Below are 25747 nucleotides of genomic sequence, written 5' to 3'. Positions count from 1 at the left end.
CACCACTTTCTAGGAGGGATTATAGGTGTGGTATGTTTGTAGACAAGGTCTCACTATTTGGCCCTGGCTGGCCTGAAAATCTCTTTGTGGAGATTCCTTGGTATATTACTAGAATCACAGGACCTCTGCCCTTCTGTGTTCCCCTAAAGACCTCCCTCTTTGAGGCTGTTTTCCCCAAATTCCCCCTGCATCTTACCCTCTTCATCTATCCAACCTCCTGTCTAAACATCCTCCTCTTAAGTCCTGCTAGTTTTAATCTTTACTCTTATTCAAGTGACCCTACACTCAATAGATTCCCCTGCCTCTGCCCTACCATTTCACTGCTGAGATTAAATGTATGTAGCATCAGGCAAAGGGTCTTTTGTTTTGTTTTGTTTTATTGAGAGAGCATCTCATGTAAACCCAAGGCTGAATAAATTTTTATACAGGGTTTCACTATGCAGCCATGGCCAACCTATAGCTCACAGGTAATTGGCCTGTCTCTACTTCCCTTGTGCTAGGATTAAAGTCCTGTGCCACCCTGCCTGGCACCAAAGCTGACTCTGAACTTCCGATCCTCCTGCTTTCACTTCCCAAGTGCTAGGCAGACATTCTATCAAGAGAGCCAAGTCCCTAGCCACACTTTATGTTGGTATTTTGCTGGGTTGTTTTGCTTTTTGCAATTTATTTTGTATATAAGACTACATGTGTGCTTCACAAGTCATGGTAAGTGGATAGAGGACAGAGGACAAACAAGAAAATCTTTTCTCTTCTTCTACTATGTGAGCCCCAGGAAAGGTTACTTGTAACTCACACAGTTCTGCAGTATATATTCAAACATTTCCTAATGTCTACACAGATTAATCCTTGGGTAACGAATTACTCAAAGTATGCTTACTTTTTAAACTTATTTTATTCTTAATTATGTGTCTGTGTCTGTGCATGAGTGTGTGCACATTAAGTGCAGGTGTTTGTGGAAGCCAGAAGAGAGCCTCAGATACCAGTTACTGGAGTTGCAGGCAGTTGTAATCACCCTGATGTGGTTGCTAGGAAATGAACTCAGGTCCTCTGCAAAAGTAATATGCACCTTTAATCGGTGAGCCATCTCTCCAGCCCACTAGTACATTTTTGAAATGTAACATATCATGTAACCACTTCTAGAACAATCTCCAGAGCAGGAGATGGAATAATCCAGAAAAATTACTTTAACAAAGGGAATGGTGTTCAAAAACCTCAAAAGAGCATATTGCTAACTTATCATCCATTAAGTTCAATGTTCAGAATTATGAAATAGCCCCACCCTTCTCCTGTTAACTGGAAGAATCAACAGATGCCCTGCTGGGCTCTTGGGACACCATCTCTTTTTTTCGGTCCATTCTTCCTGTCCATTCAACACTCCATGGACAAGCCATAGTCTGATGGAGACAAGTTCTCCAGAGCCTGGTTCCAAGCTATAGTCGGAAATGAAGTACATATTTAGCTTCTCATTTCAATGGTGCAGAGTCTTAGCCTCAGGCGACTCTTCCAGAGCCTTGCTCATAGCAACCATCCTCGCATCCCTTTGACAGAATTCAGAGGCTTCAGATCTGCCTTTGCAGCTAGAGGATGCCTCTCAGGCATGACAGCCATGTGCGTTCTAGCAGAGCAGCTGCTAGTGCTAGTCCACGAGTCCTCAGGACCTGCTGTAGTTCTGTTTCCAGGAGAGATGGAAGCAGAAGGCACTTGTACAACATCCATGCTGGCCACTGTTGCAAAGTCCACCAGAACTCGGTCCTAGATGAAAACTTTTCTTCTACAAGCAGCAGATGGAAATCAGGCACTAATCAAGGCTCAGACAATCGCTTCTGAATTTCAGCCACAAGACTTTCTCGATTAATGGTCACCTAAAACACAAGAGAATCTGTGTGTGACAAACTAGAAAATGATACTAGTGTCTTAGCCAGTTCTTCCAAATTCACTTCACTCTGCATCCATTCTTACTATTTACACCTGGGACCCATACGGTGGAAGGAGGGAACTGACTACTGACTCCTGCAAGCTGACATACACACGTATGCATGGTATATGTGTGCACAAATACATACACACACATGTAATTTAAAAGACATATTTTTAAATTTACTTCCTCAGAGAACACATCTCTTAAAAAAGAGTCGGGGATCTAGGCATGACAATATATGCCTATTGCCACAGCACCTAAGAGATTAAAGCAGGAAGGTCATGAGTTCAAGGCCAGCCCAGCTGAGACAGTCCCAGGCCAGTCTGTGTTATACAGCAAGACCTGTCTTTTAAAAAGTGGGGGTACAACATTTAGAACTCTGTATTTATACCAGCTCCAACTCACTTCTTCTCTGCTGGCCACGGAACGGAGCTTGATGACACCTTCATTCCGCTCTTGCTCACCAATAATGACCATCAGAGGAATGTCTGCTTTCTCACAATAGTGCAGCTGGGTTAACAGTTTAGGGTTGTTTTTATAAAGCATCTCTGCCTGAAAAGAATAAACAGAAAGTTACAGGACTTAAAGTGATTGTGTCGTATATGTGCCCAAGAACATTCATTTCCAAGGGAGCCAGAATTATGTGGCTAGCCCTCTAGTGGTGAGCTGAAAACGGCCTGAGTACCACCCACTATACACACATGGCAGAAATGAGCCACGATCACTGTGCCGACGTACACCCAGATCACTCAGACATCAGCACCACCACACCTTGATCCCGGCATCCCAAAGCTCTGCAATTATCTTCAAACGTTCATGGAGAAAGTTCTTCTGGGGTGTGGCCACAAACACCTGGGTCTCTGTGGTGCGGACCTTCTCACCAGACATCTAATAAAACAGAGAGAAGAAACTAAACCTACAGCCAAAGGTGGCTCTCACAACTGTAATCCCAGCACTCAGGTAGCCAAGGCAGAAAGACCATAAGTTCAAGGCCCACCTGAACTCAGAAAGACATCCTATTTCAGAAAGTTCTTTTAAGAAGGAGGTGAGTGAGGGTCGGCAGAGGGAGGGAGGGGCTGGAGAGATGGCTCAGCAATTAAGAGGGCTTGTTCTTTTAGACCAAGTTCAGTTCTCAGCACCAACACTGTGGCTCACAACCACCCATAGCTCTGATTTCCTCCACTTCTGACATCCTTTGGTACCAGGCATGCACATACATTTAGACAAAACACTTATATACATAAAAAGAAGGAATAAATCTTTTTTAAAAAAGAAGAAAAAAAGGTATTTCCTTTGCATTAGCAATTCCAAAAGGCAAAAGGATCGTTAAAAAAGCATCCAAGTGCACCCCCCAGAAACTAGTTCTCAGCCTTCCAGGGCACCTCACCTCTACTTAGGACCCACCTTCATCTTCTGTTCCACAAGGGAGAAGATTCTCTCTACTCCAATGCTCAACCCCACACAAGGCACGTTATGGCCCTTGGGATCAAACTGGGCTACCAGATTGTCATAGCGCCCACCAGCAGCCACACTACCCACACTCAGAGTTTCCTTTCCGGCCTGAGCTGAAGACTCTAGCAGTACTGCTTCATAAATCACTCCAGTATAATAGTCCAGGCCCCGGGCCAGACTCAGATCAAGGGAGATCTGTAATGGAAAAGCTAGTCAGTCCCGGACCAGACTCAGAACCCAAGAGCTCAACAGGAGGTCCAGTCCCAGCTCTGCCTACCTTATCAGCAATTCCAAATAACCTCAGGTATTCAAAGAGCAGCTTCAGGTCCCCTAGGCCCTGCAAGGCCAGCTGGCTTTGGGATAGTCTGGGATCCTTGAACAAGTCCTCAACCAGGGATATCCCCCCTGGGAAGAGAAGTTGGATAATTTCTCTGCTATTTACCTGATAATGTTTCATCCGAATATATCTAGTTTTTGTTGTTGTTGTTTGGGGTTGTTTTGTTTGGGGTTTTGGCTTTAGGCAGGGTCTTTCTACATAGCTCTGCCTATCCTGGAACTTACTATGTAGACCAGGCTGGCCTAGAACTCATAAAGATCCACCTGCCCCTACTTTCTGAGTTCTGGGATTAAAATGTGTGCCACCATAGCCAGCTTGAATTTATATGCTCTAGTCAGTCTTCCTCATTTTCTTTAAAAGGACTGCGGTCTTGGTCTCATGGCTAGACCTTCCTCTGTTTCTGCCTTTGCTAAGAAGACATAAAGCAGTTAGAATACATAAAAGGGAACCTTTATCCAGGCTAACCTCTGGAACTGATCTAGAGGTAGAAGTTCAACAAACGGGCTGGTGAGATGGCTCAGTGGGTAAGAGCACCCGACTGCTCTTCCGAAGGTCCAGAGTTCAAATCCCAGCAACCACATGGTGGCTCACAACCATCTGTAACAAGATCTGGCGCCCTCTTCTGGAGTGTCTGAAGACAGCTACAGTGTACTTACATATAATAAATAAATAAATCTTTAAAAAAAAAAAAAAAAGTTCAACAAACACACATCACCCTCAACCTATTCTATCATGGCTCTAAAAATCCTATTTCTTACCATGATATTGGACGTAGTCCCCAATTCGATCGGCCACCTCGGGAGCTAGACCTTTCTTTGACACCATCTCATGCCTCACGCCTTCCCAAGACATCTGCATTAAGATCCAAACATTAGCTCGGCCCTTTCTCTAACTGAAGCAGGACCTCTCATTTTCCTTTGGTATGGATGTCTTAAGGGACTAACAGTGAATTCAGTAAAGCCCAAGGCAACTCAGGAAATCCAGCCACAGTCCCCACTGCATGGTGTAACTCAGGCCTTGTTCTAAAATGTCTCCTTAGCCTTTTTCCTTTTCATGCATAGCCACTACTAGCCATGGTCTCCTTACTCTTTCCCTAATGATAGGGATTTGAGGGCAGGGCAGAAACCCAGATAGGATCTATTTACAGCATGTTTTCTTTGTTACCTTGTCTAGTTTGTCCATTGAGGAGCAGATGGTTCGGAGCTTGCTCTCAGGAACACCACAGACAGCAAATATCCCGTCTACAACCCGACGGTCATTTACCTGTCAACTCAATATAATTAACCTATGTCCTGGCAATCAATGCCCTTTCCCTCAAAACAATGGCCATCTCTAAATTTCTCGACTCATTAAATCAATACTAAGACAATTTCACAGGCCAAATTCAAACTTCTCCTTTATTATGTACAAGGCTAGCCTCACCTTAATGAGAAAGTCCCCCAGCTGCAATCCACTTAGGATTTCGCACATGATCCTCAAACACTCTGCATCAGGGATCATTGGGTCAAACTCACCAGCAATGTCAAAATCCTAGAGGAAAAAAAAAAAAAGGAAGAAAGTCAGGCATGGTGGTGCACACACCTTTAATCCTGGAGGCAGAGGCAGATGGCTCTCTGAGTTCAAAGCTAGTTACATAGTGAGTTCCAGGACACCCAGAATTACATACCCTGCTTCAAAAACAAAAAAAAACAAGCAAACAACAAAACAAACCCAGGCAGACAAAATGATAGGAAAGCAAACCCTCCACTGAGCAGCGAAGCCCAACTTAACACCATCACTTGGCCACGCTGTCCCAGGGTGACCACTTACACACTGGCAGAACTCCCGGTAGCGGCCCTGGGCTATGGCTGGGCTCTCTCGCCTCCACACCTTTCCAACTTGGTATCGTTTCATTTTCTTCAGTTTATTCATGGCCAGATATCGAGCAAAAGGGACCTTACATAAAGAGGTTGAGGAAGAAAGATACTATGTTCCATGCGAACACCTCCCATTCAGACAGGAGGGAGAAATGAGTTCCTGGAAATTATCCTCATTTTACAGGATGAAAACAAGGACCTTCCTAGGCTTGTTTCCCACCGTCTCTGAAGCCTAGCAGTGCTTGGTGTTAACAAAGGTGTTTCACTTACTGAAACTGAAAGTTAATCAGAAAAAAGAGGCAAGGATAGAAATGACCTAAGAAATTTGGGCTTGGTCTATTTCGCCCCCATTCAGACCATTACCCAACTACCTACAAAGTAGTCAAAGCTTCAGAACTGAATTAGCCTACAATTTAAAATCCTATTCCTGAAAGCATAGGCCAAAGACCACATGCATATTTTCTAGAATTCTGTTTTTAAATGTTTAGAGCAGTGGCTCCCAACCTTCCTAACACTGTGACTCTTTAATATAGTTCCTACTGTTGTGGTAAACCTCCCCTCCCCCCGCCCCGACCATAACGGTTTTTGTTTTGTTCTGCTACTGTTATGAATCATAATGTAAATATCTGCTATGCAGGCTATCTGACATGCAACTCCTGGAGGGTCATGACCCACAGGTTGAGAACCACTGGCTTAACACTTATAAGATGGCACAGCAGGGAAAGGGGTTTGCTGTACACATCTGGTAATCTGAGTTCTATCCCTAGGACCCATGCAGAAGTTAGGAAAGAACCGCTCCACAAAGTTCTCCCCTTATCTTCACATGCATGTCCACATAAGCGCCAGCCACTACACACGCACAGTAATCAACTAATTTTCTTTTACAGGCACGTTGATAAACACCAGTTACAGAATTTAGGATCTCTGGAGCTAAACTCAGTTCTCTGTGTTTCTGCGAACTTCTTGGAGACATTCTCATACACACTGACGTTAAACAACAGGGCCTTCATGTAGGCTCTGAAGGAAGAAATGCCTTCTGGGAGAAAGTGGACATAAAGGCACTGTCCAAGTTCCTCTATTCCCTTCTGCCAGAAAACGTCCTCTGGATTTGGGGAGAAACAGGTCGGGCTCCTGCGTTCTGAAGGATACAGTAAGGTCGTAGCGCAGAGACAACAACTCTCCACCTTGATCCTTCAAGTCATACATGAGGCCAAAGTTGTCTTCATACTTCTCGGTGAGCATTTCCTGCAAGAGTCATACAGAAATAGCTACAATTCAGAGGACTGTCTACAGACCACAGATGAAAAGCCCTGTGGGAACCCAAAGGCATGTAAACAATGGGGTTCTCAGCACCCTTCCGCTCTTACTTTGAGCTCAAACGCTGGTGTATCCAACCCCTTTGCCCCATGACGTTTGAAACAGCTGATAATCTTATCGAGGATTTTCTCCCTCACAACCATCTGTTGAGGACTTAAATCCCTGGTGCCCTGGAAAGCAAAAGTAGCCAAAAGTAAAGATCAGGAGCATTTAAGACTATAGGTTAAGTCATGTCCATAATCTAATGTCTGAAACTAACTTGAGGCCCATCTAGAATTTCAAGAACAATAAAACAACCCCCAACCCCTGGAAAAAAAAAAAAAAAGATTTAAAGAGAGAGGCAGGGAGAGCAGGCTTGCCTGCACACCACTCCTGACAGGGAGGCTGGGCAGAGGGTGTTACCTTTGGAACCTTGATGATAAAATTCGGCTTCTCTTGATGTGATTTCAGTTGTTCAGACGTTAACACTGCCTTTGCAACCTGAGAGAAAAGGGAACATGAGACCTACCTTCTCTGGACACTGACCAGACCTGTGACCTCTTTGACCCTGTAGACCATCAAGGGTCTGAAAAGACCCTTGACCTCAAGGAAAAAGTTTCCTGAACATTATTTTCTCTATCCTGATCTCCTGTTCATATGGAATTTCCAATTATACCTGCAATATATATGAAGCCCAGTCTTTTTACTACATAAGCATTTTCACTTAAATGTCTGAAAAAGTTGAAGTATCTGAGAATAATAGACACCAAACCTACAACTGCCACCATTAAACTTCTAGAAGCAGGGATTAGAACTCCAGTTCTCTGCTGGATGCACACACATGGAATCCCAGCACTTGGGAGACAGAAGCAGAAGGGTCTCTGTGAGTTTGAGGCTAGCTTTGCCTACATAATAAGTTATAGGGCAGTCAGAGCTACATAATGAGACCCTGTCTCAAACAAACAAAAACAACTCCAGTTCTCAGTTCTTACGCAAATAGCAAAAAAGGTGGTACATGCCATTAATCCCAATAGTTGGAGGCAGAGGCAGGCAGATCACTACGAGTTTAAGACCAGCGTTTAAGTAGCCACATAGTGAGCCCCAGGCTACACAGTGAGACCACACAAAGGAAGGAAGGAAGGAAGAAAGAAAGAAAGAGAAAGAGAGGAGGGAAGGAAGGAAGGAAGGTAGGAGGGAGGGGATGAATGAATCAGACCTAGAGAAAGGGTAAGTGGAGCATAAAGAAAGAAACCCGCTAAAGAAAAAAGAACAAACCTGGGCCAGCAGGATAGCTCAGCGGATATCCACCAAGTCTGACCACCTGAGTTAGATCCCTGAGACCCATTCACATGGTTGAAGAGAAATTCAGTTCCCACAATTCACACACACACACACCTATGGAATGATAGGAATAACTTTCCTGGTTATTCCTAGAATAACATTCTATGGAATGATAGGAATAACAGAAACAGTAAAATGCTATGACTGACAATGTTGCGCATGGTGATACGAAGCATCCACTGTCTGAAGACAGGTACCAACCACTGACTTAGTGCTGGGGAGACGGCTTGTGAGTACAGGTGCTGGCCACTTATCAGGACTACCTAAGCTCAATCCCCAGACTATACAGGTAAAGCAAAGCCCAGAAACGCTGCGTAGCACACCAACACCCACCCACACCAATTAATAGAGAAAAACTCTTCTATAAAAAGGAATCAGGCCTAAAGACCCAGAGGTCCTTCCAGAAATACAAATAGTGATGATTACATACTTTGGAGAATCTCTCTCCCCGAAAAGAAACCTGAGTTCAAGTCCCCAAACCCTGATTCTAATTCCAAAATCCAACTATGTCTGAAAATGTTTCTCTGTGCTCATGTTACGGTAAATTCACCTGATGGGCATAAACTCCGTTCATTTATAGTTTGGGGGAATAGCTGTATCGATATTTTCCAAATTCTAATATGTTCAAGATTGAGAAGAAACCTCATATAACTCAGTTGCTATATATCCACAGAGGTCATTTAACCCTATGATCTCCGCTTACTCAACTGTAAAGTGGAGATAAAACTCTCAACTTCTGAGATTTCCCCAATAATAAAACGCTTAGGGCAGTGCAAGTACAAAGTGGCTAATCAATAAAAAAAAACTAATTGCAGGACTGGAGTGATGGCTCTTTTAGAGGACCTGGGTTCCACTCCCAGTATCCGCAAGGTGGCTCACTACCCGCTATAACTCCTGGAACAGGGGCTCCAACGCCCACTTCTGGCCTCGGCGGGCGTGTACACAGAGCACACATGCATGCAGGCAAAATACCCATACTCATAAAAGAAAATAAAAAAATAAAAACCAATTGTAATAATACAGTAGAAACCACGAGTCTAGACTTTCAGGCTAGGAGGCCCCACCGGAAAGGAGCCGGCTCAGGGCGGCTCACCTGGCTATGACAGCCGCGGATGCACACAGTGCTGGGAGGTCGCAGGAGCTGGCCGAGCAGCGCAGCCCAGGCCCTGCGGCGCAGTGGCCCCAGGTGGGGCATTGTGCAGCTGGACGCTGGCTTTCTGGAACTGAAGTCAAGGAACTGGGAACCAGGCCAGTCCGATTTCTGGAAAGCTACGGAGAGCTGGAAACACCTGAGATCGGAGTTAGTTCGGACGGTGGGGTTGAACTCCGAGAATCTCACGCTCCCTGACCCGGAAGTGTTCCCTCCACCTTCGCCAGACACACTCTAGGCACGAAAGCGGGGACTCGGTAACCGGAAGTCATCCGAACCTAGGCTGAGTCCACCAAGGCGGGTTTTAGACAGCCGTCAGTTCCTGCTGGCAGGCAGGATGGCAGATCGAGCTGCGCTGGAGGAGCTGGTGCGACTCCAGGGAGCACATGTGAGGGGTCTTAAGGAGCAGAAAGCGTCCGCCGAGCAGGTAGGTGCGACTTGGATGGAAGGAGAGGAGCCCGGACAAAACCAGAGGAGCATAGAAGGTGGTCTGGCTGGAGGACAGACATGTGGATGAAGGAACCAAGCTGATAGAGTGAATGGAGCCGAGTGAGGAGATAGCTAGGGTGGGTCCTGAGAGAAGCGAGGCCTAAGAGAGAGAGGATCGAGGGGAAAGGGAAGGGAGGGAGGGGAATGATGAATGGTCAGTCCAGCGGCGTTTTTTCCTCCACAGATCGAGGAGGAGGTGACGAAACTCCTAAAACTGAAGGCACAGCTGGGCCAGGATGAAGGCAAACAGAAGTTTGTGCTCAAAACCCCCAAGGTAAACTATTCCTGTGAGAGGCCTCAGAGAGAGGCCCTGATCCACAATCTGGAATACTGCAGAGAAGCCAGTAGTTGGTGGGGTAGGCACTGGGCTGGTTTGAACTCAACCTGAGTCATTCGGCGATGGCAGTGATGACAGAAACGAGGCTGATCAGGGGAGACAGCCTGCTAACTGCTACTCCTTTCATTCATTGTGTAGTTATTGAGTAAGTCTATGTGGGCGTCATTGTGCACTGAATACACCATACTGGATGCCTGCCGTTGCGATGTTGGCATTCCACTAAGATTCAGGGCAAATAATCCCACCCAGGAATATGCAGTTACAAATTATGAGTGGTGATGTGAAGAAATTTAGGGCTGGAGAGATGGCTCCGCAGTTAAGAGCATGCAGAGGATCTAAGTTTGATTCCCAGCACCTACATCAGGTGGTTCACAACTGTCTGTAACTGGCCTCCATAGGCACCTGAGACCACACAGTCCTATAACCATACACCCATACACACATGTGCACACAGTGTATAAAGAGCCAAACTGAGGAAGTGACATGATGGACCTCTCAAGCAGGTTAGAGATAGCCAGGGAAAGGCTGTTAGAATCATAAGCTCAGCAGAGATTAGAAACTCTAAAGCAGAAAAGAACTGTGCTACTTCCTAGGAACTAGAAGAAGCCCTGCACAAATAGAACCAAGTAAAGTTGGAGATGCTTAACTCAGCCTCGGGATTTCGATTCAGATGCTATTCTGTAACTTCTATAAACAGACCTCTGCACCTTTACTGGGTTCCCTTGGCATGTCATACATAGTTCTGTTAATGTACTGGCTTTGAAGTTTCACTTTGCTGTATGTGTGTGCGGATCTATGCAAGTGAATATGGGTACATGCAGAGGCCACAAGAGACTGTCAGATTCCCTGGAGCTGGACTTACAGGCAGTTGTAAGCCAAGGTGCTGGAAATTGAACAAATTAATGTCTCTGGAAGAGTGGCAAGAGCTCTTAATCCCTGAGCCATCTCTCCTGCTCTCTGCAACAATATTTAGTAGTTTATTCATATTATTTAATGTAATTTCTTACTAACTACATTAATTAATAATGAGTAATGCAGTATTATTTAGTAGTTAATTCAGTTTATTTACCAGAATGTAAGACTGGAAATAAACATATATTTGCTGGGCAGTGGTGGCGCACACCTTTGATCCCAGCACCTGGGAGGCAGAGGCAGGCGAATTTCTGAGTTCGAGGCCAGCCTGGTCTACAGAATTAGTTCCAGGACAGCCAAGGCTACACAGAGAAACCCTGTCTCAAAAAATAAAAAATAAATAAATAAACAAAGCAAAAACCAAAGTACAAGCCCTGACCAGCCTCAGACCTTTTATACATATATATATCAGAGACTGTATGTATGTATGTGTATATATTATATATATATATATCAGAGACTGGCTTTGAAATTTTGATCCTAACAGGTGCTAGAATTACAGGCATGTACTACCACACCCATCCCTCACAATTCTTTTTCAGAGACTCAAGAGAAGTTTAAAATCTCAAAGAAATGGGGGCTGGAGAGATTGCTCAGAATTAAGGGTGCTTGCTGTTCTTCTAGAAGAGCTGAGTGGTTGAGCACCCACATACAGCAGCCCACACCTGCCTGTAATTCCAGCTGGCCTCCAAGGGCATCTGCACACATGCCATTAAAGAAATGATCCATAATTGCTCAGAGTATTGAATGGAGAGAAGATAGGGAATTTTTAATTGAACAGTCCCTCCACACCTCAACCCAATGACCAGTCTTAATGTCACTAAAGCAGAAGCAGCAGATATTATGTCCCTGCAGATATGATGCAATAAAAACTACACAGCACCACCTATGAATTCTCATCAGGGGAATTTGAATGTAATTAGGCCTTTAGACTAAGGTGGAGAAACACGGAGTGGAGAACAGGTTAATGACTCATCGGTGATGTTGGTGACTGGATCCAGAATGGAATAAACTTTTTGGGACAAATATTCAGTTTCTTCGACAGATAAATAATGTGATAGGGGTGGGAGTGGGGGATTAAGAGTGTGGCTCGGTATTAGAAGACCTAGAACCCAAATGAGACACCACAAAAGAACAAAAAAAAGGAAGAAAAAGAAAGCTGTTGCTGATTAAATGTATATGTCATCTAAAAATAACATTGTTAGAATCTGATCAAATAAGGTGATCATGAGAAGTTATTACTGAGGTAGTTGGGGGAAGTTGAACACGGCTTGATCTTAGATAGTATAAAGGGATTCCACAGCTATTCACTTTCCTTATGGGAAATGGTATAGCGTTTGCACGTATCCTATACACATCCTCGATGATTACGTCATCTCTAGGTTACTAATACCTAGTATAAGTAGTTATTGCTCAAAGATAATGACATGGAAAAAAATCCATATATTTAATATAGGCAGAATTTTCTTTTAACCTTAAGTATTTTCAGTGCACAGTCTATTGAACCTGTGGCTATTGAAGCTGCAGATACAGAGAACCAAAACCACACTCTTTGCACTCACCATTAAAACAAATGGGACTGGAGAAATGGCTCAGAGATAGAGCACTTGTTGCTCCCGCACAACACCCAGGTTCAATCCCCTGTACTCACATAGTGGCTCACCAGCTATGGTAACTCCAGTTCCAGCGGCTTCAACATCCTCTTCTGACCTCTGTGAGCACCAGGCACACACACAGTGCATAGCCATACATGTAGTAAAACACCCATACCCATAAAAGAAGAGAAATCTTTCAAAATAAAAAATGGTACTTAAGAATATTTTTACTGGGGGAGAGTGGCTCAGTAGTTAAGAGCACTTGCTGGAGGCTCACAAGCATTTCTAACTCCAATGCCAGGGGATCTCACGCCCTTTCTGACTTACTTGGGCACCAGGTGTGTGCACCTGGTGCAAATAGATACTTTCAGGCAAAACATTCACATAAATATATATACACAGAAGGCCTTACCCACATAAACTTAAAAAATAACGGTTTTTATAGTTAAATTATTAATTTTAATCAATCTTGACCCTCGCCCATAACAGGTATCACTAGTAGGAAACAAGTACATCTATAAAGCATTTCTGCTACAAAGCAGGCAGAGTTGACTATCTGACAGACATATTGGTGACGATAAAAGAAGTGGGCTTTACCAACTCAAGGAAATCTCCTGGCAGTAAAATGTTGCTAATGATGAAACTCAGGCATTCAAGTCAAGAATTTTGGGAAACATATATCTTTTACCCTGAGTTTGACAACTTCCTGATAATTTGAATTATCCTGGTAAGATATGTGATGGTGTTAATAAATGATTTTCTGAGTATTATATAATGAAATATGTCAGCATTATAAAACTCTCTAACTTATCAACAAGCCAGTGTTTTCTAGATAACTAGTGTAAGATGATATAAAATCATACCAGGGTAAAAGATCCATTCAACATATAAGATACAGGGGTGGGTTTTAATGTGCAGTTCTGTAGCATGAAATATGCTGATATTATAGGGTAATCATCACTACTTACCTTTTGGGGTTTTTTGTTTGTTTGTTTGTTTATTTTGTTTTGTTTTTCAAGACAGGGTTTCTCTGTGTAGCCCTGGCTGTCCTGGAACTCACTTTGTAGACCAGGCTGGCCTCGAACTCAGAAATCCCCCTGCCTCTGCCTCCCAAGTGTTGTTTTTCTTCCAGATAGGGCCTAGTCTGTAGTCTAGACTGGCCTGGAACTCACCACAATCCTCCTGCCTTGGCCTCCCAAATGTGGAAACAGGAATGAGCGCTATGACTGTTTTTCCAGATCTTTTTCATCATTCAAAATTGAAACTCTACCCATTTAACAATATTCCTTTCTCTACCCTGCCTTCATCCCATAGGTGATTGCCATCCCACTGACTCTGTATTTAACAATTCTAGTTACTGCTATAACTGAGAATGTTTAGATTTGTTTCTTAAGCCAGAATTTTGCTATGTGGTCGGGATTGACCTGGAACTCACTATGAAAACCGAACAACTGGACTTGAACTTAAGTTGATACTCATGCCTCTGCCTGCCAGTGCTGGTATTATGAATATGCACCATCCTCCGCAAATGACTAGGGCTTCTAAATGTAACTATGAAATTTTTACTGCTATGGCTTTCAGATTCCACATTATAACTAGCCTTTAAAGAACAAGTACTTGGATTTTGATGTAGAACCAAAAAAGAATATTAAGAGTTGAGAAGCTCATTGGGTACGCATACTTTTATAAGAACACACCTGTAAAGCCAGGCATAGTGGCTCACGTCTTTAATCCCAGCACTCAGGAGGCAGAGGCAGGCGGATTTCTGAGTTTGAGGCCAGCCTGGTCTACAAAGTGAGTTCCAGGACAGCCAGGGCTATACAGAGAAACCCTGTCTCGAAAAAAACAAACAAACAAAAAGAGAACACACCTGTGTAACATTAGAGTTTCTTCATATTTTTCAACCAGACCAATATACATCAATAGAAATTTAATACAAAAAGCACATAGGAAAATTAACTGTCTTTATTAAGGAAAACATTAAAGATTTGCAAAAGTGGGCTGGAGAGATGGCTCAGCTGTTAAGAACACCTGCTGCTCTTGCAGAGAACCTGAGTTTGATTCCCAGCACCCACATGGCAGATTACAAGCATCTGTAACTCCAGTTCCAGAAGGTCTGACACCCTCATCTGGCCTCCACAGGCACCAGACGTGCCAGTGATGCATGGGCATACATGCATGAAAAGCACCATACACATAAAATACAAAATAAGACTGCAGAGGCAGGTGAATTTCTGAGTTTGAGGCCAGCCTGGTCTACAGAGTGAGTTCCAGGACAGCCAGGGCTACACAGAGAAACCCTGTCTTGAAAAACCAAAACAAAAACCTGTAAACAAGATTTGCCAAAATGTGATCAATGTTACTCTTCTCACTACATCTTTTAATTCACTCAAAATATTATTTGTGTTGATGTGTAAAGATATGTCAATAAGATTTTGCACTTTAACTTTTGTATGTGGCAAATATACATAGAAATAATACCTCTGGGTTGAGAGTTTGTAGCTAAGAATGTGAGAAGGTCCTTAGACCAAAGGCTCTAGAACAGGCTATCATGGCCTAGACCAAAATCTCTGGTCTGGGTGGGAGACAGGCTTCACTGTGCACTTGCTGAGTGCTCTTAGGTGGTCACTTGACTTCTTGACAGCCTGTAATTCAGCTATAGAATGTATCTGCCTACCCTGTCTTGGAGCTTTTGTCTTAGAAAGGGGTCTCACTGTTACGGATCAGGCTAGCCTTGAACTCGGTGGTCCCCTAGCCTCTGCCTTCCAGGTGCCACCATACCAGGCTCTGTGAGAGTGTGCACTCAGAAATACCTTTGTTAAATAGAATTTGAAAGGAAATTAGGTTGGAAAAAAATTGCACATAAACTTTAGCATTAGACCCGTGGAGCCACTTTGAATCAATAATATACATGTCAAGTTCTCTGCTGTGCAAGGAAATACACTTAGTGTTGAGTTTTCAGAAAACTTAAATTGAGAAAATGGCTCTGAATTCTGGAAAACAGAACCTAGCTGGCAGATGGAGTCACAGGGCCTCTTCTGAGCTGTCTTCCCACTTTTACAGCAGTATTTGTGTCCCTTGTTGCTGAGCTGGACTTTGGATATTTCTAGAGTTTACTGTTCTTTGTTTTAAATGTCATCCTTGTGTTTTGATTTTACTCTGAAGGGCACGAGAGACTATAGCCCCCGGCAGATGGCAGTCCGGGAAAAGGTATTTGATGTCATTGTCCGCTGTTTCAAACGCCATGGAGCAGAAGTGATTGATACACCTGTGTTTGAACTAAAGGTGAGAACTGGGTAAGGAGAAACTGCACAGCGGATGGGCTCATGATGGCCTCCTATAGAGGAGTCTAAGGTTAGAATCTTAACATATTACTGGAGCAGAAAGAGTCCAGTCCATGAATACAGTCTAGTCCCCACCAGAATACAAATGTTTATGAGCCCACACACCAGGGCTTTTAAAGCTTTTAAAATCCTGGCTGGTTTGGTCAGAGGGATATATTATAACTGGTTGAAGACATCAAAGGACATGGACTGCTGTTATGCCCTTAAGACTTTCATTTTGCTTTCTGACGTTGTTCATATCTCAGACTTTAAAAAGCATATATATTTGCTAACTTGATAATGCATTCCTATAAACTTATCTTCAAGAAAAATATTCAAAACCAGAAAGCTGTGTGAATAGATATGCCTAGTAACACGTTTTGGAAATGTGTATTACCTGGAATGGCATAAACATCAAATAGGGTGGTATTAGCAGATAGATAAGGGCAAAGCTTCTTTCTGTTGTTCTGAGACAGTCTCATTATAACCCAGGCAGGCCTTGAACCACAAGCTGGGTGCTTCTGCCCTCCTGAGTTACAGGTCTAGCTCACTGCACCTTGAGTCTCACTGGAAAACTATACATCTTTTTTATTGGCTTACTTTTTAATGGTGGGGGAGTAAGATTTATTTTTCATTGTGTGAATGTGTGCACATGAGAACAGGTGCCTGGGGAGTCAGAGGTATAGGATGCCCATGGAGCTGGAGGTAGAGGAGGTGTGAGCTGACTTAGGTTCTGTGACTCAAACTCGGATCTTCAGCAAGATCGGTACAAAATCCTAACTCCTTTAGCGCGGCTGGAGGGATGGCTCAGCAGAGCACTTGTTACTCGTGCAGAGGATCTGGGTTTTGTTCCCAACATCCATGTGACTCACAATCATTTGCAACTGGGGTTCCAAAGGATTCAACACTCTTCTGACTGCCACAGGCACCAGGCATGCATATGATGAACATACAAACATGCAAAGCACTCATATCCATAAATAAAGTAAATATATATTATTTTTTAACTTTTTATAAATCTTAAGTAATAATACCTTAGGACTGACTAAGATGGCCCAGTGGGTAAAGACATTTACTACCAGGGCTGGGGAGATGACGCCCTGACTAAGAAGACCTGAGTTCAATTCCCATTACCCACATAGTAGCTCACAATTGTCTGTAAGTCCAGTTCCAGGGACTCCTGTGCCCTCGCACAGACATACATGCAGGAAAACACCAATGTACATAAAATAAAGATCCTAATTTAAAACAAACAAACAAAAAAGACATTTACTGCCAAGCCTGATGGCTGAGTTTAATCTTCACAGGATGGGAGAACCAACTTTCACAAGTTATCCACTGACCTTAATGCATATGAACACATACAATATAAATAATGGTTGTAAAAAAAAAACATAATATTTTAGCAGGGCCTGGTGCACCTTTGATCCTAGCACTAGGAGGCAGAGGCAGGTGAAGTTTGAGGCCAGCCTGGTCCACAGAGTGAGTTCCAGGACAGCCAGGGCTAAGTAGAGAGACCCTGACTTGAAAAACATGGAGAGTGGGGGCCGGAGAGAGTAGTAATAGTTTAGCTCTGCCACAATATAGAAAAAAAAAGCAGAATATCAACACTGAATTGTTATTCCTTTTTAATTTTTTTTGTTCTGTCTTTTTGAAAGTCTTTCTAAGTAGACTAGGCCAGCTTCGAACTCAGAGAGATGTACCTGCCTCTGCCTTCTGAGTGCTGGATGTGCCTGCGTATAATCCTGATTAACTGTAACTACATCAAACTTACAAGCATTAGGATGAAAAGCAGAGGGACTACAGAAATACAGACAAGTTGAAATTAGTCACGTTGGAGTAGTAAGTTTTTGTGTTTATAATGGTCTTTTTTAAAAGATGTATTTACTTATGTACTTTTATTAATATGAGTGCTCTAGTTCCATGTATGCCTGCATAGTAGAAGAGACATCAGATCCCATTACAGATGGTTGTGAGCCACCACGTGGTTGCAGGGAATTGAACTCAGGACCTCTGAAGAGCAACCAATGCTCTTAACTGCTGAGCTGTTTCTCTAGTCCCTATAGACTAGAGGTCTAAGGGCAGGGACTACAGCTTAGTGATAGAGGAATCGCCCACCCAGGACAAAGCCTAGGTTCAATCCCTAGCGTCAAACAATTTAACAGCAGCAGCAACGACAGTAATAGTAATAATAATTTTAAAACCCTACTTATAACCAGATGTGGTGGCCCAAGCCTTTAATCCCAGCATTCAGGAGGTAGAGGGAGGCAGAGCTCTGGTAGTTCAGAGCCAGCCAGAGATACATAGTAAGACCCTGCCTCAAAAAAAAAAAAAACAAAAAAAGCCCCACAAGTTAAAGTGTGACTTATTATTGTGATCCTATTTCTCCTTTGGTTTCTCCAGGAAACACTGACTGGAAAGTACGGAGAAGACTCAAAGCTTATCTATGACTTGAAGGACCAGGGTGGGGAGCTGCTGTCTCTCCGTTATGACCTTACTGTATCCTTCTAAACCTGGGTTCTTAAGACTTTTAGGAATTGGCACTCACTGGAGTTGAACTTGGTTTTAGGGACAGCAGGCACAGGTAAGATTAAATATGAAGCCACTGACAGTGAAAGGAATTGTTTCCTCTAAAGCAAGATAAAGGACTTTGGGTAAGCAGAATATAATCTTAGAAATCTCCAGCTTTGCCAGGGGCAAGCCTTTAGTCCCAGCACTTGGGAGGCAAAGGCAGGTTGTCCTCTGTGTTTGAGGCCAGCCTGGTCTACAGAGTTCCAGGACAGCCAAGGCTACACAGAAAAAAAAAAAAAACTGTCAAAAAAAAAAAAAATTCTGTTCCCAATTTTACAACAGCTCCTGGCCAGTCCCAGTGGGCAGACTTTTCTGTAATTGATTACTATTTCCTTTATCTTCAAGTGTCTCAGTCACTGTTCTATTGCTGTGTAGAGACCATAACCAAGGCAACTCTTATAAAAGAAAGCATTTAATTGATGGCTTGCTTATAGTTTATAGAGTTAGCCTATCATCATGCCAGGGAGCATGGCAGCACAAAGGCAGGCATAGTGCTGGAGAAGTGGCTGAGAGCTTTACATCCCGATTCACAGGCAGCGGAGGCGGGGGAGAAGGGGGGTGGGGGGGAACAGAGAGAGAGAGACATACACACACATTGAGCCCAGGGTGGGCTTTTGAAACTTCAAAGCCCACTTCCAGTAACACACTGCCGCAACAAGGCCATACTGCCTAATCCTTCCAGATAGTTCATCAACTGGAGACTAAGCAGAGAAATACACAGGCCTATGGGGGCCAGTTTCATTAAAACTACCAATCAATCATCCGATTAGGGATTCCACAAGAGCCCTTTTCTTGCTGTGTCTAATCTGCCAAGTTCCCTTCTCTCCTCTGGTCCGCATAGTCTAGGGAAACAGTCAGAGAGGAAGGAGCCTTACTCTTCTTCCCTGCTTCAGCTGCCTTTTATGACTACACAGTTAATTCTTCCTGACAATGAGACGTGCTGTTTCTCTTCTAGGTGTGGTTTATCTGTACCCACAGGGTTAGACCCTGGCTTCTGTGGGTGACGATATCCCAGCAGCCACCGAAGGCTTCTTTTTCTTAACACTGTGTTATCAGGTCCCTTTTGCTCGGTATCTGGCAATGAATAAACTGACCAACATTAAACGCTACCATATAGCAAAGGTGTATCGCCGGGACAACCCAGCTATGACCCGAGGCCGTTACCGTGAATTCTATCAATGCGTGAGTGTCTGAAAACCATGGAGCAGGATGGGTAACTCAAGCCCTCTCTCCAGTAGGGCCTACTGTGTGCATCCTGAACACACTAGATGGTCTCAAAAAATGCTCTTAGATTCCCCTGATATCTGCATGTAGACCTCCTGATGGGTTGGTGGACTTGAAGAATAAGACAAACAATCAGTTATTTGAGGACCTGGTTTGGTAGGGGTTTTCAGGGGCAGTGGGTTGTTTTGTTTAGAAAAAAAAATTACTTGCTTCTTTTTGGTGCTGGGGATTGGATGCAGGGCTTTGTACACACTAGGACACCAGGGAGTTGTTCTAGCTCCAGGTTCTTTATTACCACAGTATTAGAATCCCAACAGAGAATGAAGTTCAGTATGAATTGCTATCAAGTCTTCTAGACTAATGTGGCAGGATTTCTGACAGATGGGGAAAAAAATAGCAAAAGATTTAAGGTGCGAAGGGCTTGGGCAGGAGCTCAATGGTAAAGTGATTTCCTCACATGCTTGAAGCCCCAGAATTGCCACAGAGACAGACAGACAGACAGACACAGTGACAGAGACACACTGACTAAGGCTGGGAAGTTTCCCCACAACAGTAGGAGAAGCTAAGGAAGATGAATTGAATGAAGAACAATGGTTTCATAACAGACAGGCAAACAGGACTGCTGAGAGCCCGAGAGTGGATGATGAGACAAAACAAAGGGGAAGGCCTGTGCTCAGATGCCAACAGAGTAGAAGTTTCAGGAGTCCATCACATGCCACTCACCTTCCTCTCTCCCTGCAGGATTTTGACATTGCCGGACAGTTCGACCCCATGATTCCTGATGCAGAGTGCCTAAAGATTATGTGCGAGATCCTGAGTTCACTTCAGATCGGCAACTTCCTGGTCAAGGTCAGAGATGGATAGGACTGGGAGGGGAAGGTGTGGCCTGGCCTCTCACAGTTCATTATCCCCTGTGATAGAGACTATAGGGAATCATGCAAAGTAAACAGACTCCCTCTTCCCTATCCCTTGCTCCTCTCAGGTAAACGACAGGCGCATCCTAGATGGGATGTTTGCTGTCTGTGGTGTTCCTGATAGCAAGTTCCGTACCATCTGCTCCTCAGTGGACAAGCTAGACAAGGTAACAACCCAACCCCCTGGCTGACTCTTCCTAGACCCTGCCCTGTTTTAAACAGTGAAATTTTATGAGGAGAGATAGCTTCCTCTCTGCCTACTGGAGGAGGACGGGCCCCAGTGCAGATGTTAAAGGACACCTTTGCTCTCAGGTCGCTCCTCGAGAAGGGTCCGTACTTGTTCTGACTGTTGTTGTCTGCCCAGGTTTCCTGGGAGGAAGTGAAGAATGAGATGGTGGGAGAGAAGGGCCTTGCACCGGAAGTGGCTGATCGCATCGGGGACTATGTCCAGCAGCATGGTGAGAAAAGAACCCAGCCCACATCCCTGCCCTCAGTGCTGAAGTTGAACTCTGTGTGTGTGTGTGTGTGTGTGTGTGTGTGTGTGTTGGTGAAGGGGGAGTGATCACATGTAGTGTGTGTGTGTGTGTGTGTGTTGGTGAAGGGGGAGTGTCGCGTGTACATGTAACTGCAGCCCAGACCAAAGGTAGACCTACTGGTTTGGGGTTTGGTTGGTTGGTTTGTTTGTTTGTTTGTTTGTTTTTCTTGTCCATCTGGCCTACAAATTTGTTTCCTCAGGTGGGGTTTCTCTGGTGGAGCAGTTACTGCAGGATCCTAAACTCTCCCAAAACAAACAGGCTGTAGAGGGCTTGGGAGACTTAAAGCTGCTCTTTGAATATCTAATCCTGTTTGGCATTGATGACAAGGTAAGTGAAGTTGGAGATAGGAGCCCCAGCTGACCTCTGTGGCTTGGGGTCCTCAATCCTATCTGCTACTGACCATGACCTTGCCTCCACAGATCTCCTTTGACCTGAGCCTTGCTCGGGGGCTAGACTACTATACTGGGGTCATCTATGAGGCGGTGCTGCTACAGATGCCAACCCAAGCTGGGGAAGAGCCCCTGGGTGTGGGCAGCATAGCTGCTGGAGGGCGCTACGATGGCCTGGTTGGCATGTTTGACCCCAAGGGGCGCAAGGTGCCATGTGTTGGGCTCAGTATTGGAGTGGAGCGGATCTTTTCCATTGTAGAGCAAAGATTAGAGGTAAGTCCTAGGGCAGGTGGCCTGTGAACTCCTAGGGACAGGCTTTGGATAGGGATCATCTCTGAGAAATGCAGAAAAGATGATTAATAGCTTTCAGTCTCACTCATTTATAAGCCAGTGTCGTGTGTGTGTGTGTGTGTGTGTGTGTGTGTGTGTGTCTGGATATGTTTATGATCCTGAAAATTGAACCTGGGCCTTGTACAAGCTAGGCAAGCACTCTATCACTGTGCTCTTTTTCACTTAGTTTAAGACAGGGTCTAATTGAGTTGCCCAGGGTGACTTTAAACCCAGTGTGTAGCCCACTTAGGTCTTAAATTCTCCTGGATCAGCCTCTGAATAGGTGGACTAGGTTAAGTCCTCAGGCCTGGCTTCTAGGATAGTTTTGTGAATCTTGGTTCTTTCTCCACTGGAGAATAGCAAAAGAAACCCTATTCTTCCTCTCATTGGGAAATATACCCAAGGCCCTGGGCTTACGCAGAAGGCCGCTCTGCCTCCCTAGGACCCAGAGTGACACGGGAGCTCCCCAGGCTTCTCACAACTGAACACCTTTGTAGCTGGAACTCTTAAGTGGCTCACTGCACTGGGGTCTCCGGAATGCTCCAGCTGCTTTCCCGTCTTCCTGTCCTGTTTTCTCTAAGATGACACCACATGCTCACTTGAGGTCATTCTAGTAGGCATCTTTTTTTTTTTTTTTTTTTTTTTTTTTAATGTAAGTACCCTGTCACTGTCCTCAGACACACCAGAAGAGGGCATCAGATCTAATCACAGATAGTTGTGAGCTACCATGTGGCCTCTGGAATTCGAACTCAGGACCCCTGGAAGAGCAGTCAGTGCTCTTAATCGCTGAGCCATCTAGCCCTCTAGTAGACATCTTATGTTGTAGCTTTGAAAACAGTTTTTCAGAAAAGGTTGAGGAGTTCTTTGTGCCTACATCCACACATAACTAGTGGAAATGGAAGAGTAGAAAGTGAAGACCAGGTACCAGTGGTGACTTGAGGTGGTCTCAAAGGCATTTCCTTGTGATTGTGCCTGTGACCCCTAACCTCTTGGGAGAAAGGAGTTTTAACTTTACTGTGTTGCTAGGTTGAGCCCTCAGGCCTGGCTTTTAGGATAGTTTTGTAAATCTTGGTTCTTTTTCCACTAGAGAATAGCAAAAGAAACGCTGTTCTTCCTCTCAGTGGGAAATATGCCCCAAGGCCCTGGGCTCAAAATAGTTACACATTTTATTATTGTTGTGTTTTAGTGTTTTGTTCTGGTTTTGTTGTCGTTCCAATTTTTATTTTATGTAGATAAATGTTAGTGCCTACATGTGCATCTGTGGCTGGTCCCCACAGAGGGACCATCAGATCCCCTCAGATCTCAATTACAGATGGTTATGAGCTGCCTTGTGGGAAGCAGTCAGTGCTCTTAACTGCTGAGCCATCTCTCCAGTCCCATTATGTGTTTTCTTGGATTTTCATTTGGTTTTGTTGTGTGGTTGTTTGTTTTGTTTCGCTTTGTTTTTGAGACATACTAAGTTCAAACTCATCTATTCAAGGCTAGCCTTAGCCACCTGGCCCGTCTGTCTCCACCTCCCACGCACTGCAATTACAGCTGTTTATCATCACACTAAGCTTGTCATCCAAGTCACACAAGTCGGTTCATTTCTTACACCTTCTCAGAACTATTCCATGTCCAGCTGGCAGGTCAGAAGGCTGCCCTCCTTCCCTAGTTGACCTCATTGAGTTGGACTTGGTCTCTCAGGATCCCAGCTACAGCCTCCATGTTTGTTCCTCGATAGCATAGTCCAGCTCTGACTCTTGCCTGCCTCTCTCTAGGCTTCAGAGGAAAAGGTACGGACCACAGAGACGCAGGTGCTCGTGGCATCTGCACAGAAGAAGCTGCTGGAGGAGAGACTGAAGCTTGTCTCAGAGTTATGGGATGCTGGGATCAAGGTACAGGGGCCATCCCTAGGCTGGCTGCAAACTTGGGAGTGCTAGACACAAACTAATACAAGTTTACATAGTGCCTTCTTCCCATTGTTTCTTCAAATGGAGCAAAGAACAAGGTGCCTCTTACACTACAGTGTGTGGTCTTCATGTGGGACTCAGAACAGAGGGAGCAGGGTCTGTCTCTGACTCTGGTGCCTGCATTTGGGACCCTTTCCTCCTAGTTGGTTGCTTAATGGAGCCTTAATAGGAGAGGAGGTGGGGGCTGGTGAGATGGCTCAGTGGGTAAGAGCTTCCGAAGGTCCGGAGTTCAAATCCCAGCAACCACATGGTGGCTCACAACCATCCGTAACGAGATCTGACTCCCTCTTCTGGAGTGTCTGAAGACAGCTACAGTGTACTTACATATATAATAAATAAATATTAAAAAAAAAATAGGAGAGGAGAGGAGGTGCCTAGTCTTACTGCCACTCGATATGGTGGGGCTATTTAATATCCATGGAGGCCTGTCCTTTATGAAGAGAAACAGGAGGGAGGAGGGGAGAAGTGAGGGGTAGGGAGGGGATACTGTGGTCAGGATAGAAATAAATAAATAAATAAATAAATAAAGCCTAAAAAGGATTGCTTGATTGAGAGAGCTTTGTCAAGTATATTCTCCCAATTGTTCTTATATGCTGTTAACAGCCTTTTTATTCTTATCAATACCAGTACCATACATTATGTTATTAAGATTCTGCTTTATAGTATTGTGAACAGGATTTAGTAATTTATAGAAATGGAAATGAAGGTACTTTTTCAGAGCTGGAGAAGAAAGACACTTAAAAAAAGAACAAGGTGCCTGCTGCATCCTCCCCCCTCCTCCAGAGTTTGTCCCTGAGAACAACAGAAGCCTTTGTTTTCTTCCTTGGTCATTTTGCAGGCTGAGCTGCTGTACAAGAAGAACCCAAAGTTACTAAACCAGTTGCAGTACTGTGAGGAGGCAGGCATCCCACTGGTGGCCATCATTGGTGAGCAGGAACTCAAGGATGGCGTCATCAAGCTCCGCTCCGTGGCCAGCAGAGAGGAGGTGAGGAGGGCGTCAGGCACGGGCTGGCCCAGGCCTGTTTGAGACCTGAGCCTCCTATAGGACTAGCTTATAAGGAACCCGAGGGCTTAGGCTTTAACTATAATTGTGGCATTTAAGATCTCTGGGGTACCTAACTGGGCACATGTCCCAGTGAGCCAAACCTGGTAACTAGAAGTAGGCACTCAGGGAACAGCTAAGAGGGAGATATTCATACCTTCTTCCTCTGTTGTGGCCAGGTGGATGTCCGAAGAGAAGACCTTGTGGAGGAAATCAGAAGAAGAACAAATCAGCCCCTCTCCATCTGCTGAACTGAGCAAACCAGTAGAGGAAACAGGATTGGTCTTAACGAAAACAAAACTGCATATGTACTGAAAACAGTCTGCATATTTCCGATCCAGCAGAAGACTGAAGGGTGGTCAGAACAGAGGCTTTTTGTTTTTTGTTTTTATTATTATTATGTTATCCGTAATCACTGGCAAAAAAAAAAATGGCCAGGTACTACACTGTCGGGGATTATAGGTGGACTAATCACGTCTGCCTCCTAAATTCCTGTATGGACTTGAGATGGCTTCATTGAAAAACCACACGGCAGATGAACAACCTATGGCCAAAAAGTCCAATAAATGTCTCTACCGCTAACCTGTCTGTGTCCGTGATGCCTAGCGCTACCTTCCTCCGGTCCTGACACTGGTAAAAGGAGGAAACCTTCTCAAACTCACTGGGTCTTGCTAGAGGTTCTTGTTTCCAGTGTCCATTCTGCCCCTGAGCTCCCTCCACTCCGCCCACTTTTGGCGATGGAACTCCTCCCACTCACGGTCCTAAGTGGGGGGGTTCGAGATT

The 25747-nt window shown here is 44.4% G+C and overlaps 2 protein-coding genes across 5 annotated transcripts; one reads left to right on the top strand and one right to left on the bottom strand.

Annotated features, from left to right (window-relative positions):
• Positions 1 to 1045: 1045 nt before the first annotated feature.
• LOC110285124 (histidine--tRNA ligase, mitochondrial) lies at positions 1046 to 9557 on the bottom strand. 3 transcript variants are annotated; one of them, XM_021151124.3, is made up of 13 exons: positions 9294 to 9557; positions 7283 to 7360; positions 6931 to 7050; positions 6713 to 6808; positions 5517 to 5642; positions 5130 to 5237; positions 4872 to 4970; positions 4466 to 4559; positions 3648 to 3775; positions 3323 to 3565; positions 2690 to 2806; positions 2324 to 2470; positions 1046 to 1862 (listed from the first exon to the last, which is right to left on the bottom strand). In XM_021151124.3, exons 1-13 carry the CDS (start codon positions 9393 to 9395, stop codon positions 1803 to 1805), a joined length of 1518 nt encoding a protein of 505 aa, XP_021006783.1. In that variant the 5' UTR covers positions 9396 to 9557; the 3' UTR covers positions 1046 to 1802. The 3 variants fall into 3 exon arrangements, 2 of the variants coding, with proteins under 2 accessions (XP_021006783.1, XP_029327744.1); XM_029471884.2 differs by having other exon boundaries at positions 3458 to 3565; positions 9294 to 9536; XR_015046094.1 differs by lacking the exon at positions 1046 to 1862 and having other exon boundaries at positions 2362 to 2470; positions 2620 to 2806; positions 9294 to 9536.
• Positions 9517 to 25546, top strand: Hars1 (histidyl-tRNA synthetase 1). 2 transcript variants are annotated; one of them, XM_021151123.3, is made up of 13 exons: positions 9517 to 9777; positions 10024 to 10113; positions 15849 to 15968; positions 18410 to 18505; positions 19634 to 19759; positions 20543 to 20650; positions 20784 to 20882; positions 21080 to 21173; positions 21451 to 21578; positions 21671 to 21913; positions 23731 to 23847; positions 24761 to 24907; positions 25144 to 25546. In XM_021151123.3, the coding sequence occupies exons 1-13, from the start codon at positions 9688 to 9690 to the stop codon at positions 25213 to 25215; spliced, it is 1530 nt and encodes a 509-aa protein (XP_021006782.1). In that variant the 5' UTR covers positions 9517 to 9687; the 3' UTR covers positions 25216 to 25546. The 2 variants fall into 2 exon arrangements, with proteins under 2 accessions (XP_021006782.1, XP_085689789.1); XM_085833663.1 differs by having other exon boundaries at positions 9640 to 9682.
• The last annotated feature ends 201 nt before the right edge of the window (positions 25547 to 25747 follow it).

This window comes from Mus caroli, unplaced genomic scaffold, assembly GCF_978045245.1.
Source record: "Mus caroli unplaced genomic scaffold, Mus_caroli_1 scaffold_19, whole genome shotgun sequence".
Taxonomy (NCBI): Eukaryota; Metazoa; Chordata; class Mammalia; order Rodentia; family Muridae; genus Mus; species Mus caroli.
The sequence above is the reverse complement of the archived record's forward strand: the minus strand, read 5'-3'. Positions and strand labels throughout refer to the sequence as shown.

Excerpts from the sequence above, each read along its gene's own strand:
- LOC110285124 (XM_021151124.3), bottom strand. The coding sequence starts at position 9,395 with ATGCCCCACCTGGGGCCACTGCGCCGCAGGGCCTGGGCTGCGCTGCTC. Across the intron at positions 3,776-4,465 it reads GGACTACGTCCAATATCATG|GGGGGATATCCCTGGTTGAG; the intron begins GTAAGAAATAGG and ends TTCTCTTCCCAG. Across the intron at positions 1,863-2,323 it reads CCGTGGCCAGCAGAGAAGAA|GTGACCATTAATCGAGAAAG; the intron begins GTGAGTTGGAGC and ends CTTGTGTTTTAG.
- Hars1 (XM_021151123.3), top strand. The coding sequence starts at position 9,688 with ATGGCAGATCGAGCTGCGCTGGAGGAGCTGGTGCGACTCCAGGGAGCA. Across the intron at positions 20,883-21,079 it reads CAGTGGACAAGCTAGACAAG|GTTTCCTGGGAGGAAGTGAA; the intron begins GTAACAACCCAA and ends TTGTCTGCCCAG. Across the intron at positions 21,579-21,670 it reads TGTTTGGCATTGATGACAAG|ATCTCCTTTGACCTGAGCCT; the intron begins GTAAGTGAAGTT and ends TTGCCTCCACAG.